We start from the raw sequence: 14,964 nt of genomic DNA, 5'->3' as shown, positions 1-14,964 counted from the left end.
GGTAATAGTTTCCTGGACACAGGAGTACTTTGGCATAAGAGTAGTACCGTATTTTCCGCACTATTAGCCGCACCTAAAAACCACAAATTTACTCAAAAGCTGACAGTGTGCGCTTTATATATGGATTAATATTACGATTCATTTTCATAAAGTTTCGATCTCGCAACTTCGGTAAACAGCCGCCATCTTTTTTCCCGGTAGAACAGGAAGCGCTTCTTCTTCTACGCAAGCAACCGCCAAGGTAAGCACCCGCCCCCATAGAACAGGAAGCGCTTCTTCTTCTACTGTAAGCAACCACCCGCCCGCGTAGAAGAAGAAAAAGCGCGCGGATATCACCGTACGTTTCATTTCCTTTGTGTATTCTGTAAAGACCACAGAATGGCTCCTACTAAGCGTCAGGGATCCGGTTCATGAAAAGACGCAATCTCTCCATCCGCACACGGATTACCGGTACTATTTCACAGCAACTGATATTCCTGTGAACCGCACTGGATACAACGGGAGCACGTACGGTGAATATTCGCACCACAGGGAATGAGAAGTCATCCTTCACTGTGGTTCTAGCTTGCCATGCTAATGGCCAGAAACTTCCACCCATGGTGATATTCAAAAGGAAGACCTTGCCAAAAGAGACCTTTCCAGCCGGCGTCATCATAAAAGCTAACTCGAAGGGATGGATGAAGAAAAGATGAGCGAGTGGTTAAGGTAAGTTGAAGTTTACGCAGCTCTGTCCATGTTGATATACGTATGTTTGTGATTGCACATTTGCGTACATTTTGGGAGTGAACAGAGTTGTTAGAACGCTGGTTTTTAATATATTATTAAAGTTTGACTGACCTATCTGACTGTTTTTTTGACATTCCTTTAGCGCAGTTAGATGCGGCTTACAACACCGGGCGGCTTATAGGTGGACAAAGTTTTGAAATATGCCGTTCATTGAAGGCGCGGCTTTTAACCCAGGGCGCCTTATGGTGCGGAAAATACGGTAGTCATTTTTGTTTATTTATTGTTTACTATTAACTTTGATTTGATCAAACAATTGTAATCAAATAGGACACAGTACTAGTTTAAATACTTTGTCGATATTGTTAAACTGTCAATAGCACTCACTATAAATAAAAGGAAAAATATAAAGTTAATACATGGTGCGATCGTATCGGCCGATCGCACTCATTAATGGCAAGGCAAGGCAAGTTTATTTATAGAGCCCAATTCGTACACAAGGCAACTCAGAGTGCCATACAGAACATTACAAGAAGGCAAAACTAAACATAAAATAATCATAATTCAAATTAAAAGCGAAATGACATAATCATAAAACCTATTATAATTCAAAATAAAATCGAGGATCGGAATCGGTAGCATAAAAAACTGACTGACACATCCCCGACTATAAAACATTTTTATAAAGCTTATCTTATTAAATATGTAATTTTCTAGTATTGTTGTAAATTAGATGATATATTACATTTGTGGTATTTAATGCTACATAAAATAGTTTTAACAAAATATAATGGCTGGTGCAGAATAACAAAACCAAAGCAAAAACTACAATTGCTTCCCATTTAAATCATTCAGGTTTTGCCCTCAAACCTTCCTGTATTCATAGACTTACTCCCTCACTTTGTAAACAATAACAACATCGATGATTTTGTAATATAAGAACCAGAAAAAGAAAATTATCCATCTAATTACTTTAGTATTGATACTGCACTAGGTATCGATAGTATTAGCACCTGGATCGATCACGCCTATATTACATTGAAGCTTTAGTAGTTAGCTTCTTGTGTCGTCCTAGTCCGTGTTTGTGTGTGTGTGTGTGTGTGTGTGTGTGTTTGTGTGTGGCATGCATAGCCTTTTCCTCTAGTCCTCTAGTGATACTGTTGCTTGGAAGAAACATAGTTTATTTTCCCGCCATAGTGGTGAGGATGAGTATCTGAGAAGCGGCTTTGCACTGTGGATAGACAACGAGTGTGTTATAGCCTGCTTTCACATTGGTGTTTTGGCATGACTTGCACCCTCCTGGGATTCACGCAACTCCGGCATGTGTGTAACTGGGCTGGGCGATATGGCTGAAAACTGTATTACGATACAAGTGTTATATATCAGTCGATATTGATAATTTTTTTTTTTTTTATGACATACCAGCACCCCCCGCGACCCCGAAAGGGACAAGCGGTACAAAATGGATGGATGGATGGATACCAAAAATAAGGACCAGGAAAAAAAAAATCAAATTTTCATTTAAAATGTAACCTTCTTCGGATTATAATCCCCTGAACTACCAAAACAGAAAGAAGAGGAAAACCATGGAAAACACTAAATCCTCCATCCATCCATCCATCCTTCCGCCCGAATGCAGCTGAGATAGGCTCCAGCACCCCCGCGACCCCGAACGGGACAAGCGGTAGAAAATGGATGGATGGAACACTCGATCAATGTAAACACATTTCTAAAATCACATTGAACACTTAACAATAACCTCTTAAAATGAAGGTGCAAAAATAAGGAATACGTAGGAAATACTTAAGAAAGTGTAACACAATAGTGCACAATGTAAACAGAGAAACCTGAGCAGAACTATTTTCTGCAGGTTTAGTGCCAGGAAGTTACAGCTGTGCTCTAAAGGGTGAGCGTGGCTAACGTGGTGTGGTATCACTGGTCTTTGTGAGGACAAGTGCCTCGCATAATTCAGAGCCCACATTGGTCTGACAACGGTCTGTTTTAAAAAATAAGAAAAACTGCCATACTGTCGAGGTGACTTTTCCTGTTTTATCAACAATCTCTTCGCTCTCTGCAGCACTCATGTTTACTTTCTCTTCTCGCTCCATGCCAGTAATCAACCACCAGACAACGAGATGGCGCAACCAAACGTGATAATTGATACTGTTACCTGATTGGCTGTCAGTGATCACTTCCTGTGTTGCTAGGTTACCATAGAGCGAGTGTTTTTGTTCATGCAACCAACTTCGCAATTTTCAATTTCTTCCGACGAGGAAGAAAATTAAACATTGAAAGTTTTATTGGGGCGGTATAGCTCGGTTGGTAGAGCGGCCGTGCCAGCAACTTGAGGGTTGCAGGTTCGATCCCCGCTTCCGCCATCCTAGTCACTGCCGTTGTGTCCTTGGGCAAGACACTTTACCCACCTGCTCCCAGTGCCACCCACACTGCTTTAAATGTAACTTAGATATTGGGTTTCACTATGTAAAGCGCTTTGAGTCACTTGAGAAAAAGCGCTATATAAATATAATTCACTTCACTTTTATCGAACAAATGTATTTACATGTCTATCGCGATATATATTGATATTGTCAGCCCAAATTGTGTCTCCCTGAGCGTGCATCCCTTTTGAAGCAATCTTTCACGTGAGTACAATCTTTGGTCGTGTATACACTTGGACACACCTGCGCTAAAGATCGCCAATCAGGTAAAAAAAAAAGCCAACGTCTCTAAAAACATTGGTCCCCTTTCACACATGTCCTCCCAAAAGGACTCAACTGTGGAATACTGCTACTATACATAGATACTTTCCCCCTGTTTTTCTATTCTGTATAAAGAGGGCACAATTGTCAAACCAACCGGTCAATCTCCACCTTTGGGAGGCAGCCTCAGAGCTGTAACAGAGGCGGAACTCTGTCTGTGTGTAAGGGTATTCCGTGACACAGAGACAGAACTGTGAACTCATTTTGCGTAGCCTGTTGTGTTGAAAACAATTGTCTCTTTTATGTTATCTGATTCCTGGGTGCCGTCACTGTGTGAAAACGCGCACCTTCCCGGAGTTCTGTGTGAAAGGCACGGTCAGATCCAACTGATGTGGCTATTTTGAAGGAATTCTCTGTGAAAGAGGCAGTAGCGTCGTAGCACACATGCTAATGTTGTGTGCAACATTGCTTTTGATGTGTTTTTAGCTTGGAACCGCTCCCAAGTAGGGATAGGTACTGTTCACATTTGAACCGATAAACAGTACTAACTACCGATTGCTAGAAATCGATATCGGTACTAAACAGTACTTGTTTTTGGTTCTTTTGTGTGTGTTGATAAATTATTGTTTGAAAACAAAAATATAGCTTTATGGAACTTTTTTTTTTTAATTAACTGATTATAAAAACGGGGCTGTCCACTTGTTATAGCTTGTTTTGTTATTACATTTGACTCTAAATTGCAGTGCAGTTGCACTTCCAAACCATTAGATGGCAGTACTCTATAGACCCCTATGGCATGTTGTCTAATGAGGAAGTAACATTTTACAGGAAGTCATATGTGTTATGCTGCGCCCTACAAAGTGTTTATACTGTACTTATTGCACACCAGCTGTTCGATTGTAACGTGCATCTTAGCTGTAGTTTTTATTACCAAATTTGAAGGTGTTGAAATCGCCATGTTAAATCGCTAATGCTAATAGCATAGTCTATAGCAAATTCAATGTAAATTAAAATCAAGCTAGCACCGTTTGACAAAGTGAAGCCTTACTTTGCGTTTAAGCGTTTTTCTACCAAGCATACTTGCTCTGTTGGTGTTGAAAATTGCAAAATTACTTTGGAGCTTTGGAGGGAATTTGGCTGAGTCCTGCCTGAGTGCTGTTTCAGTGATTGTTTACGTCAGGGGTGTTTAAACCTTTTGACTAGGGGGCCGCATTGGGCTATGAAAATTTGGTCGAGGGCCATGTAAATTAACTACATACATACATACATACATACATACACATATATATATATACATATGTATATATATATATATATATATATATATATATATATATATATATACATATATACATACATATATATACAACGTAAAGTAATGTCCGATGATTAACTTATAAAATTCGAAGTTGTGACTCATTGTCAACAAGCTACTAATAACCACTGCTTTAGCAGCAGCAACATTAATGCTGTCACAACTACGACTCTTGCTTGCCTACTGCCTTCGGTAATGGCGCCATTCCTAAATTATGTGGGCTCTATCGATAACCTCACTAACAACTTTATTGATGCTCTGCACAACGCCATTGATAGTATTGCACAGCTAAAGCTAAAAAGCCCTTGGTTTACAGAAGAAACCAGTCATGTAGAAAGCTGCAACGCCAATGGCGTGCGACTAAACTTGAGGTTTTCCATCAAGCATGGAGTGATAGTTTAATAACTTATAAATGTACGCTTACCTTAGCCAAAACTAATTACTACTCCAATCACATCCGCCTCAATAAAAACAATCCTAAATATGTGTTCAGTACAGTAGCTTCGCTAACCCAACAAGGGACTCCTCCCAGTAGCTCCACTCACTCGGCTGATGACTTTATGAATTTCCTTAAGAAAATTTAACTCATTAGAAATGAGATTAAAGATACAGCTGCAACTGGGTTATATTAACGCAGATACGAATGCAGTGGTTCTTAACCTGGGTTCGATCGAACCCTAGGGGTTCGGTAAGTCGGCCTCAGGCGTTCGGCTTACCCGACTCATCGAGTAAATAAAAACTTCTCTCTATCGCCGTATTATGGATACCCCCAAACAATGTTCCCTCTAATTTTCCATCTGATTCGCAGGTGTGTAATTTGTTGTGAGTTCATGCACTGTGTTGGTTTTGTTCTTTGAACAAGATGATGTTCATGCACGGTTCATTTTGTGCACCAGTAAAAAAAAAACACAACTTTGTCTTGAATTTGAGAAAAAAAACATTTTATTTTTCACTAAAGAAGGGTTTGGTGAATGCGCATATGAAACTGGTGGGGTTCGGTACCTCCAACAAGGTTAAGAACCACTGTACGAATATATTGCCCTCCAAAATAATCTCTCTCTTTTTGAAGAAATAACATTAAAGGAACTCCCGTGACTTATAAATGGGACAAAACAAACAACATATTTACTTGACCCACTTCCTGGGAAACTTATCAAGGAGCTGTTTGTAATATTAGGACCATCAGTGCTAAATATTATACACTTATCACTTTCCCCTGACACTGTTCCCCTAGCATTCAAAAAAGCGGTTATTCATCCTCTGCTCAAAAGACCTAACCTTGATCCTGACCTTATGGTAAACTACCGTCCGGTGTCCCACCTTCCCTTTATTTCAGAAATCCTCGAAAAAATTGTTGCACGGCTGTTAAATAAACACTTAGCGTCTAACAATCTCTGTGAGCCGTATCAGTCCTGTTTCAGGGCAAATCACTCTACGGAGACAGCCCTCGCAAAAATGAATAATGATCTATTGCCAACTATGGATGCTGATGAGTCATCTATGTTGCTGCTTCTTGATCTTAGCGCTGCTTTCGATACTGTCGATCATAATATTTTATTGGAACGTATCAAAACATGTATTGGTATGTCAGACTTACCCTTGTCTTGGTTGAACTCTTATCTTACTGACTGGATGCAGTGTGTCTACCATAACAATTTGACCTCGGAGTATGTTAAGGTAACGTGCGGAGTTCCACAGAGTTCGGTTCTTGGCCCTGCACTCTTCAGCATCTACATGCTGCCGCTAGGTGACATCATACGCAAATATGGTGTTAGCTTTCACTGTTATGCTGATGACACCCAACTCTACATGCCCCTAAAGCTGACCAACACGCCAGATTGTATTTAATAATATTTAATAATACCACCTTAACATTTGACAACCAAACAATTACACAAAGCGACTCGGTAAAGAATCTCTGTATTATCGTCGACCCAACTCTCTCATTTGAGTGACACATTAAGAGTGTTACTATGTACGTGTATATATATATATATATATATATATATATATATATATATATATATATATATATATATATATATATATATATATATATATATATATATATATATACACACACATATATATATATATATAAACCTTTTGACTTGAGGGCCATACATTTACATACAGGTATACACACATATATATAAATATATCTGTATATAAACAGTACATACATAAACTTTTTGACTAAAAAAATTTGGCGGAGGCCATGTAAAGTAACTGAGATATATATATATATATATATATATATATATATAGGATGTATAAATAATTATTATTATAATTGGATATTAAGAGTATGTGAAAGTTTGACTTCTACATTGGAAGTAAACAATGTAGAAGTCAATCAGCTAAAATGCACTAAACATGGATAAGTGTGGACTGTGGAGAGTGTTTTGAATTTTCCCATCATGCTTTGTAATGGATTTAAATGGGTGTCATTCTGAATTGTTTTTATGGTGCATGGATGTTTTTATATAATGTCCACAAAGTTCAGTGAGCAGGTTATGTTATGTGTGACCATTTCTCTGTTGACATTTTGTGTTGGTTGGATTCCCCCCCCCCTCCATGACTAGGGAAGGTTGTTTGCATTGGGTCATGCAAGTAGATGCTGCACCCACATTAATTGAGAGCATAATTAAAGGTCATAGACTTGAATTACTCATGTTGACCTCTAATAGCAGCATCAAAAACAGTTAGAGTATTAAGTTAAATGCAATCTCCCTGTGGGTAACATTCTTTATCAATCGACCCGTAGTGTGGCCAACCCTTCAGATTTTCCCAGGAGACTCCCGAATTTCAGTGTCCCTCCCGAAAATCTCCCGGGACAACCATTCTCCCGAATATCTCCCGATTTCCACCCAGACAACAATATTAGGGGCGTGCCTTAAAGGCACTGCCTTTAGCGTCCTCTACAACCTGTCGTCACGTCCGCTTTTCCTCCATACAAACAGCGTGCCGGCACAGTCACATAATATATGCGGCTTATACACACACATAAGTGAATGCAATGCATACTTGATCAACAGACATACAGGTCACACTGAGGGTGGCCATATAAACAACATTAACACTGTCACAAATATGCGCCACACTGTGAACCCACACCAAACAAGAATGACAAACACATTTCGGGAGAACATCCGCACCGTAACACAACATAAACACAACAGAACAAATACCCAGAACCCCTTGCAGCACTAACTCTTCCGGGACGCTACAATATACACCCCCGCTACCACCAAACCCTGCCCCCCCACCTCAACACCCATCTCCCAAATTCGGAGGTCTCAAGGTTGGCAAGTATGGTTTACGTCAGGCCTGGGCAATTATTTTGACTCGGGGGCCACATTTAGAGAAAAAAATGTGTCCGGGGGCGGGTATATCTATTTTTAGGAACACTAATACAACACCTCACAATAATGTCTGATTGAATGCTAAAAACGTTATGACAGACCGCCTTAAAAAACGTAATGGAATTTTAAATTTTTCTATGAACGATAAAACACTGAGTATTGACAAATTATTAATGTCACACCCCCTTTCGATCGACGTCCCACTGAGTTGTGAGTTTTTCCTTGCTTACGTGGGCTCTGTACCGCGGATGTCGTTGTGGCTTGTGCAGCCCTTTGAGACACTTGTGATTTAGGGCTATATAAATAACCATTGATTGATTGATTGATAGATGCTGCACCCACATTAATTGAGAGCATATTTAAAGGTCACAGACTTGAATTACTCATGTTGACCTCTAGTTGGCAACACAATAGCAGCATCAAAAACGGTTAGAGTATTAAGTTGAATGCAATCTCCCTGTGGGTAAGATTCTTTATCAATCGGCCCGTAGTGTGAACCCGTGTTTTAGTCTGCAACTGGACGTGACAGATTTGAAACCAAAATGACATTCCTGCAATGGTATCGAAATATGGCACCGTTTGATTTTACGTGAATCGATATCGACGGAATCTGGTCTGTGTCTGTAAAAGTACCAAATTCGCTACCCATCCCTACTCTCAAGTATACGGAAAAAATGAACATCCAGCCTCATGTTACACTCCGGCTTATTAGTGATTCCCAGAGCACAAAAAAAGTCTGCGGGCTACAGAGTGTTTTCTATTTGGGCTCCAGTACTATGGAATGCCCTCCCGGTAACAGTTAGAGATGCTACCTCAGTAGAAGCATTTAAGTCCCATCTTAAAACCAATTTGTATACTCTAGCCTTTAAATAGACCCACTTTTTAGACCAGTTGATCTGCCGTTTCTTTTTTTCTCTCCTCTGCCCCCCTCTCCCTTGTGGAGGAGGGGGACACAGGTCCGGTGGCCATGGATGAAGTGCTGGCTGTCCATCTCCGCTCAGGATGGTCTCCTGCTGGCCCCACTATGAACTGGACTCTCACTATTATGTTAGATCCACTATGGACTGGACTTTCACAATATCATGTCAGACCCACTCGACGTCCATTGCATCCGGTCTCTCCTAAGTGGGGGGATTCACCCACATATGCGGTCCTCTCCAAGGTTTCTCATAGTCATTCACATCGACGTCCCACTGGGTTGTGAGTTTTTCCTTGCCCTTATGTGGGCTCTGTACCGCGGATGTTGTTGTGGCTTGTGCAGCCCTTTGAGACATTTGTGATTTAGGGCTATATAAATAAACATTGATTGATTGATTGATAGATGCTGCACCCACATTAATTGAGAGCATAATTAAAGGTCATAGACTTGAATTACTCATGTTGACCTCTTGTTGGCAACACAATAGCAGCATCAAAAAACGGTTAGAGTATTAAGTTGAATGCAATCTCCCTGTGGGTAAGATTCTTTATCAATCGGCCCGTAGTACGGACACCCCTGGTTTACGTGACCCCGTGTTTTAGTCTGCAATTGGTCGTGACAGATTTGAAACCAAAAGTGACGTTCGTGCAATGTTAAAGTTAAGTTAAGTTAAAGTACCAATGGTTATCACACACACACTAGGTGTGGAGAAATTTGTCCTCTGCATTTGACCCATCCCCTTGATCACCCCCTGGGAGGTGAGGGGAGCAGTGGGCAGCAGCGGTGCAGCGCCCGGGAATCATTTTTGGTGATTTAACCCCCAACTCCAACCCTTGATGCTGAGTGCCAAGCAGGGAGGTAATGGGTCCCATTTTTATAGTCTTTGGTATGACTCGGCCGGGGTTTGAACTCACGACCTACCGATCTCAGGGCAGACACTCTAACCCAGGGGTCGGCAAACCGCGGCTCCGGAACCGCATGCGGCTCTTTGACCACTCTGATGCGGCTCAGCTGCATACTTGCCGACCCTCCCGATTTTTCCGGAAGACTTTCGGATTTCACTGCCTCTCCCGGGGCAAACATTCTCCGATTTTCACCCGGACAACAATATTGAGGGCGTGCCGTGATGGCACTGCATTTAGCGTCTTCTACAACCTGTCGTCGCGTCCGCTTTTTCACCTAACAAATAGCGTGCCGGCACAGTCACATGTTGTATGCGGCGTCTGCTCACGCACACAAGTGACAGCAAGGCATACTTGATCAACAGCCATACAGATCACACTGAGGGTGGCGATATAAACAACTTTAACACTCTTACTAATATACGCCACACTGTGAACCCACACCAAACAAGAATGACAAACACATTTCGGGAGAACATCCGCACCGTAGCACAACATAAACACAACAGAACAAATACCCAGAATCCCATGCATCCCTAACTCTTCCGGGCTACATTATACACCCCCGCTACCACCAAACCCCGCCCACTTCAACCGACGCACGGGGGGTGTTGTTGATGTGTAGGGGCCAGGGTTGGGGTGGTGGGCTTTGGTGGTAGCAAGGGTGTATAAAGTAGCCCGGAAGAGTTAGGGATGCAAGGGATTCTGGGTATTTGTTCTGTTGTGTTACGGTGCGGATGTTCTCCCGAAATGTGTTTGTCATTCTTGTTTGGTGTGGGTTCACAGTGTGGCGCATATTAGTAAGAGTGTTAAAGTTGTTTATATCGCCACCCTCAGTGTGATCTGTATGGCTGTTGACCAAGTATGCTTGGCATTCACTTATGTGTTTCTGCAGAAGCCTCATATAACATGTAACTGGGCTGGCAAGCTGTTTGTTCAAGCCGTAGAGGGCGGTAAAGGTAGTGACATCACGGCATGCCCTTATTATTGTTGTTTGGGTGAAAATCAGCATACATTCGAGAGAATAGTTTCCCTGAAATTCGGGAGTCTACCGGAAAAATCGGGAGGGTTGGCAAGTGTGACGCTGTCAAGTGCCATTCATATAAAACTCGCGGGCCGCACTAACATACATTTCCATATTAAGGTGCGGGCCGCGTGTCTGAGACCCCTGGTTTATACATAGCACAAAGCAACAAAAAAAACTTTGTATGCAGTGTTATTTCATTTTAAATTTCAAAAGAGTTTTGTGGCTCCCATTGTTTTCTTTAATTTGTGGAAACGGGTCAAAATGGCTTTGAGTGGTAAAGGTTGCCGACCCCTGCTCTAACCACTAGGCCACTGAGTAGGTTATCGAAATCTTGTCGATTGTATTGTACCATATGTCCCAGCAAGAAATTTGCGTTCGAAGAACTCCGGCTTATTAGTGATTCCCAGAGCCCAAAAAAAGTCTGCGGGCTATAGAGCGTTTTCTATTGGGGCTCCAGTACTATGGAATGCCCTCCCGGTAACAATTAGAGATGCTACCTCAGTAGAAGCATTTAAGTCCCATCTTAAAACTCATTTGTATACTCTAGCCTTTAAATAGACCCCCCTTTTAGACCAGTTGATCTGCCGTTTCTTTTCTTTTCTCCTCTGCTCCCCTCTTCCTTGTGGAGGGCGGGGGGCACAGGTCCGGTGGCCATGGATGAAGTGCTGGCTGTCCAGAGTCGGGACCCGGGGTGGACCGCTTGCCTGTGCATCGGCTGGGAACATCTCTACGCTGCTGACCCGTCTCCGCTCGGGATGGTCTCCTGCTGGCCCCACTATGGACTGGACTCTTACTATTATGTTGGATCCACTATGGACTGCACTCTCACAATATTATGTCAGACCCACTCGACATTCATTGCATTCGGTCTCCCCTAGAGGGGGGGGGGGGGGGGTTACCCACATATGCGGTCCTCTCCAAGGTTTCTCATAGTCATTCACATCGACGTCCCACTGGGGTGAGTTTTTCCTTGCCCTTATGTGGGCTTTGTACCGAGGATGTCGTTGTGGCTTGTGCAGCCCTTTGAGACACTTGTGATTTAGGGCTATATAAATAAACATTGATTGATTGATTGATTGATCGAAATATAGCACCGTTTGATTTTAAGTGAATCGATAGACGGAATTTGGTCTGTCTGTAAAAGTACCAAATTCGCTACCCATCCCTACTCTCAAGTATACGGAAAAAATGAACATCCAGCCACATGTTACACTTCTCCGGCCTTTCCCCCCCCAAAAAAATTCTAAATTTCTGCTCAAGCCAGGTCGTCCCACTAAAAGCACAATCTTCTCCCTCCATCACCCCATGTGCGCTAACCTCCTGACCCCTATTGCCGTTCCCTCTTGTGCTCTGGGAGAGGGGGGGGGGGAATGGAACGTGGAGGCGGGGAGCGTGTCCATGACCGCCACACCTAACATGCTGCGAGAAAGCGCCTTCGTCTTGAGCTTGACAATAGCGGCTTCTCGTTAAACATGGATGAGTCCGCCTCGCCGTATCTGGCTCAAGTCGGCGGGCGAAGCCGAGCGAGCAGATGCTTGGGTCCGTGTCAATAATTCAACGCGGAGGAGCAGCAGCAAGAAAAAGGATGGAGAAAGTGGGAGAGACGCCGGGAGGAGAAGCTGCAGGACAAAATAAGGGAGCCTTGCACTGAAAAAAAACACCCAACATGCACCTTGGGTGCAACTTGTACAAACCCCAATGCACTTCTGCTTCGATGCTGTCTAGTTCAACACTGTGGTGAACAATCGGCTGCAAACAAAGAAACCCGAAGGCTTGCTGTTGCTTGAGCTCTCACGTCAGCACGCAAATCCCCACGTTGTGAGCGTCCCCCGAAATTCGGCGTCGTTCCATCGGAACTTTTTTTTTTGCACAATTCTGCCTTGCTGGAGTGGAGGAAATGCAACAAAAAAAAAAGTTAGGAAGGCGCACTAAGCAGGGGGGGGGTTGCACCCCGCGAATGGAGCACCAGCACGCAGCTCCGCGTCAGACAAAAGCGTAAATAATAAACACTGTATAGACATTTATTTATTTATTTTTTTTTACCCACAATCCATTGTTCCACGCCACACTTGCTAGTTTGCCCAGCCGGGGAGGAGCGGGGACCCCCCACACATGCTAGCCCAACTTGCTGCACAACTTTACCCGGCTCTCCAAGCTCAGCTAAGCCGGAGCCGACAACGAAGGCGGGCGGGGGAAAAAAGCCGGAGCAGCAATTAGCAAAGACGGCTAATTGACTTCATCAACAGTAGTTAGCGCCGAAGTTCATCAGTTAGCAAGTTTAGCCGCCTAGCTTTTAGCATGATGGAAGTGTGCAAAACAGTTGACTTACTTTTCTCTCGCTTGGCTGTCGGAAGGGACCACGGCTCCTTTGCCCTTGCCGTACATGGTGGAGGCTTCTCGGCGACTTTATTTTATCCCACTCGGCACCTGTCAAAGAAAGCTAGCAGGAAAAGCTACTATCTCCATAGCTACCCAGTTAGTGTTGTCTCCCTCCCTCTCTCTCTCTCTCTCTCGCTCTCTCTCTCTCTCCCTCCTCTCTCTCTCTCTCTCTATGCTCCGATTTCCTTTTTTTTTAACATCCCAACATTGCCCACAAATCAGGCAGGGTTTCAGCAGAGGGGGGAACTTGAAACCGTCCGCTGGTGGAGCTTTTTTTTTTTTTTTTTTTCAATCGCTGTTCCAGGATTCAGCTCGCTCCCCCCTGTTAAACAAAGGAGGGGGTTTCTTAAAGGCACATCGTCTCTCTCTTTTTCTTTTTTTTTTTAACTTTTCCTGACAACTTCAGTTTAGTTCCAACATGCATACAATGCAATGTAATGCATCACACGATTCCAGTTATTTCATGACAGCACGTCCGCAAAAGGAGTAGGAAGAAGCTGAGCTTATTTAATCCTACCCCTTTTCATACCATAGCAATTGTATCCAATTCCCTTGTTCTCTGTAACAGAACAGTGAACAAATAAATAATAAATAAATAATGTACCATAGTAAGCAAACAAATATTAAATACATAAATAATATTTGTCTCAATAAAAAATAATTTTTAGAGGATTTTTAACCAGTGGTTCTTAAAGGGGAACATTATCACAATTTCAGAATTGTTAAAACCATTCAAAATCAGTTCCCAGTGGCTCATACTTGCCAACCCTCCCGGATTTTCCGGGAGACTCCCGAAATTCAGCGCCTCTCCCGAAAACCTCCCGGGACAAATTTTCTCCCGAAAATCTCCCGAAATTCAGGCGGACCTGGAGGCCACGCCCCCTCCAGCTCCATGCGGACCTGGGGGGTCTGCATGGAGCAATGTTGTTGTAATATATTGAGTTGGAGGCAATAAACCGGCGAGGTGATGAAGTACGTCTCTTTACTGTAGACTTCAGAACAGACTCACACATTTGACGTCAGGTGCGCAACACCACGTAAATCGTTGGCCAACCAAAAAGTAACCCCAGTACGCTATAGCCAACATTCACCAGGAGATGGCAACAGACAAACATAGATCGCTCTATTAAATTCCTCCCCTTTTAGAATTGTAGAATTTACTCGAAAGAAATAAACAACCCAACCAAAAAATGCAGCAGCTCAATTAAAAAACTGTACTTAAGCCACATTCTTCTTTTTTTTTTAGTACTGAACTCTTAACCCTCATTTGTAAACAATAACATGCTTATTATACAAACAGTATTTGTACATCTTTAACACAGATTTTTATACTGTCTTCAGAGATTCAGTTTTTTTGGTGGTACTCGAAACCTTTCTGGGTACCTGCGGATCACTGGTGGGGTTTTTGTTGTGGGTGATCTGGGTTCTGATGATGGCAACTCAGCAGCCCTTGAATCTGGTTCAATGATGACACTAGTTTGTGTCTGACTCACTGATGGTCCTGGTGATGGAACTGAAACATATAACATATATATTTATTATATATATATATATATATATATATATATATATATATATATATATATATATATATATGAAATACTTGACTTGGTGAATTCTAGCTGTAAATATACT

At 42.5% G+C, this 14,964-nt stretch overlaps 1 protein-coding gene across 3 annotated transcripts in view; it reads right to left on the bottom strand.

Moving 5' to 3' along the window:
• Positions 1-13,607, bottom strand: part of LOC133611396 (single-stranded DNA-binding protein 3) — a 126,504-nt gene extending 112,897 nt beyond the window's left edge. For 2 of the 3 annotated variants that reach the window (XM_061968130.2, XM_061968132.2), the window contains exon 1: positions 13,280-13,606. In XM_061968130.2, coding sequence (XP_061824114.1) covers positions 13,280-13,335 — 56 coding nt within the window. In that variant the 5' untranslated portion in view covers positions 13,336-13,606. Of the gene's footprint in view, positions 1-13,279 lie in introns of all 3 variants that reach the window. The other variant, XM_061968131.2, reaches the window with a different exon arrangement.
• Positions 13,608-14,964: the final 1,357 nt, after the last annotated feature.

This window comes from Nerophis lumbriciformis, linkage group LG08 (genome assembly GCF_033978685.3).
Source record: "Nerophis lumbriciformis linkage group LG08, RoL_Nlum_v2.1, whole genome shotgun sequence".
NCBI lineage: Eukaryota > Metazoa > Chordata > Actinopteri > Syngnathiformes > Syngnathidae > Nerophis > Nerophis lumbriciformis.
This window is presented reverse-complemented; position numbering and strand designations above follow the sequence as displayed.